The 2,781-nt window shown below is 31.6% G+C and overlaps 1 protein-coding gene across 1 annotated transcript in view; it reads left to right on the forward strand.

Moving 5' to 3' along the window:
* DPY19L2 (dpy-19-like 2 (C. elegans)) overlaps positions 1-2,781 on the forward strand; it is a 139,239-nt gene that overhangs the window by 91,314 nt on the left and 45,144 nt on the right. The window contains exon 11 of the mRNA XM_012638753.1: positions 1,384-1,464. Coding sequence (XP_012494207.1) covers positions 1,384-1,464 — 81 coding nt within the window. The remainder of the gene's footprint in view (positions 1-1,383; positions 1,465-2,781) is intronic.

The following is a 2,781-nucleotide window of genomic DNA, read 5'->3' on the forward strand; positions in this document are numbered from 1 at the left end:
AGTAAACTTTTTATTTCTTTGGTTTTTTTCCATTTTGTTTTTAGTTTCTGAATTTCTCATTTAAGTTGCTTTTTTATATCTCTGAATGCTTATTTGAGGATATTTAATTCAGCTTCTAGTTCTACGTAATAGTCTTCTTCTGCTTTTTGAGATTTTGTTGTTCAGTAGTATGGATTTCATCAGTCGAAATATTTGACTCTCTATTTTTTCTTTTAGAAGCTTTGTATGGATATATAGGCATCTTTTATCTGATTATTTTGTGGACAGGGTTGATGTTTTCTAGTCCAAGTGAGCCTCTTCTATCAATGTAGCATGGGTTTTTTTCAGTGTATATTTTTTTCCTTGTGTTTTCTTTTTGTGTCTGCAGCATAATTGTCTTGATTTTTTTGGGGGGGGGTTCTCATTTGCTCTGCTGGAAACTGAATTTCCCTTTGCTCTCCCTTTTTATTCTCTCTTCTTTCCAGAAGTGATGCCTTTCTAACATCAATACTTTTTATCCTGCACATTCTTAGGTCCCTGCTCTGTAGTACACTCGTCAATCTACCAGGGCTCTTTTTATACTTTGGTGGACTTTTCTCTTTCTCAGATTATTTTAGTTCAGTTCTGGGCCCCTCACTTTCCTCTTCTTGCTTCTGTATAGTTTTATGGGTTTCCCCTCATTCTGTGAAAAGGCTTAGGTCAGGAACTTAAGGTATAAGTCTGTGGTATTTGTTCTTTCCTATTTACAGGTAATTGAAGTTTGTACGGTTATCTGTTGTCTGTATGTGTGGTTGTATTGTTCTACTTGTTGGTTGATATATGGAGAGATATGAACTTATGCTGCTATCATTTTCCTCAGGCTACCCAGAAGTCCACATTTGTTCCCTTTTTAATCAAGGCTAGCCAAAAAACAAAAAACAAACAGGAGCCTCCTTGTTACTTTTAGTTCATATTTTTCTTTATAAAAGGAAAGCTTAACTTTCAAATTTAAAATTTTCTTTTCTTGAGGATGGGCTCATATAATTATACTTCTACAAGAGTGGTGGAAGAGCTTTTAATGCAGTGTTTTGAAAAATGGATTTTTTAGCTGAGAAATAATTTTTGGAAACAAACACATAACTCTTTTTTTTCTTAACAGAAATTGAAAAGAAATAATTTTAAAAACTTTCTTTAGATTTAGGATGTGTAGAATTTAGTCTTGTTATGTATTTTATAGCAGTTTCAATTCTTTGCCTTTAAGAAAAATTTTCTAAAGGAGCATCCCTTTTTGTAGACACCACCATATATACCTTAGTAATATACTTAACATGATTAAAGTTTTCCTATGCTATTTGTAGGTATAACTGAATGTTTTAACTGGGTAATTTATAATTTTTAATACTGGACTGCTGTTATATTTTCCAGCTAATTCAAGGTAGTGCTTGGTGGTGTGGAACAATCATTTTGAAATTTCTGACATCTAAAGTCTTAGGCGTTTCAGACCATGTAAGTACTATATAGTTAAAACATAACAGTTCTTATAAATATGTAGCTGGATGAAAACTTAGGAACCATCTATTCTTATCTCTTCGTTTTACAGAGGGTAAGTGCCTTCTTTAAGATCTCCAAGCTAGTTATTGCCAGAGCGAGTAATAAAATCCTGCAGTTCAATGATTTTTGTGACCATGCAAGAACAAAGTGTATCAGTTAATGCTTAGTCTTCTAGGGAAAAAAACTAATAATTTGTTAAGTATTTTTTATTCGTTTATATCTCTGTTAAAATACAAATAATCCATTTATCACAGATATTAACATGAGCAACCTGTCCTCAGCTTTGAAATAAAGAACTATTTCTAAATTTCAGCAGAGTTTTATTTGTTTATAAATATGGACTAAAATTAAGATGTAATTTGATACTTATAAGGCCTTTCTTGTTATATAAAAAGAGAATGGTAAAAATTCTCTGTCTTTTCATTTTCTAGAATATCTGTCTCTGTGTGATATTTTTGTTTGTTTTAAGGCTAATGTCTTAAATAATGGCCCTTTTCAAGGTGTAGGTCCCTATTTAACTAACTAAGTTAGGGAATAGAAAACAGTGCATGAATTTACTTTTGATTTCTAGCACTTCTGTTTAGAAATAAGCATACATGAGTGTATTGTGCTATGCAATTATGGCCCTGTCAGATGACGAAATTACATTAACTTAGCAAGGAATTATAGTACTCCCCCTGAAAGATCAAGTGCTATTGCTATTCAGTAAAACACAAATAAGCGTTTATGCCAAATAAAATTTCTAAATGTAAGCATTTATTTGCCATTCATGCCTAGCTTTGTATAGTGGTTTATTAGGTTTATTTGTTGCTGTTGTCCTCTAGTATGTCTGACATATTTTCCTTTTTTCTTTCCCTTTTTATTGTTCTTAACTTTTTATTTTGTAGGGTATATATTTTATGATGAACTTTGTTTGACTTATTAAATTATTTATCTATTAAGTTGGTCTGTGATTTTGTTTCTTGTCTTATTCCACATCACCACCCAGCTCTTTAAATCTTAAAAGAAACACCCACACACCTCATTGGTGGTCCTAAATGACTTCCTTTATGTGACAGCTATGAGAAAGACTTAAAATTATAGTGGCTTTTGGTTAAATTATTCTTAGTCACCAGGTCTACTCTGAATCAGAAAACTGAAGTGCAACCTTAAATTATCCTTGAGTACTGGCAGATAAGAGGAACAATGAATGAATGAAAACCGCTGATAATTATCAAACTTGTTATAAAATAGCTTATGTCTCTATAAAATAATTTGAATTAAGATTTTACA

This window comes from Propithecus coquereli, unplaced genomic scaffold, assembly GCF_000956105.1.
Source record: "Propithecus coquereli isolate 6110/MARCELLA unplaced genomic scaffold, Pcoq_1.0 Scaffold134, whole genome shotgun sequence".
Classification (NCBI taxonomy): domain Eukaryota; kingdom Metazoa; phylum Chordata; class Mammalia; order Primates; family Indriidae; genus Propithecus; species Propithecus coquereli.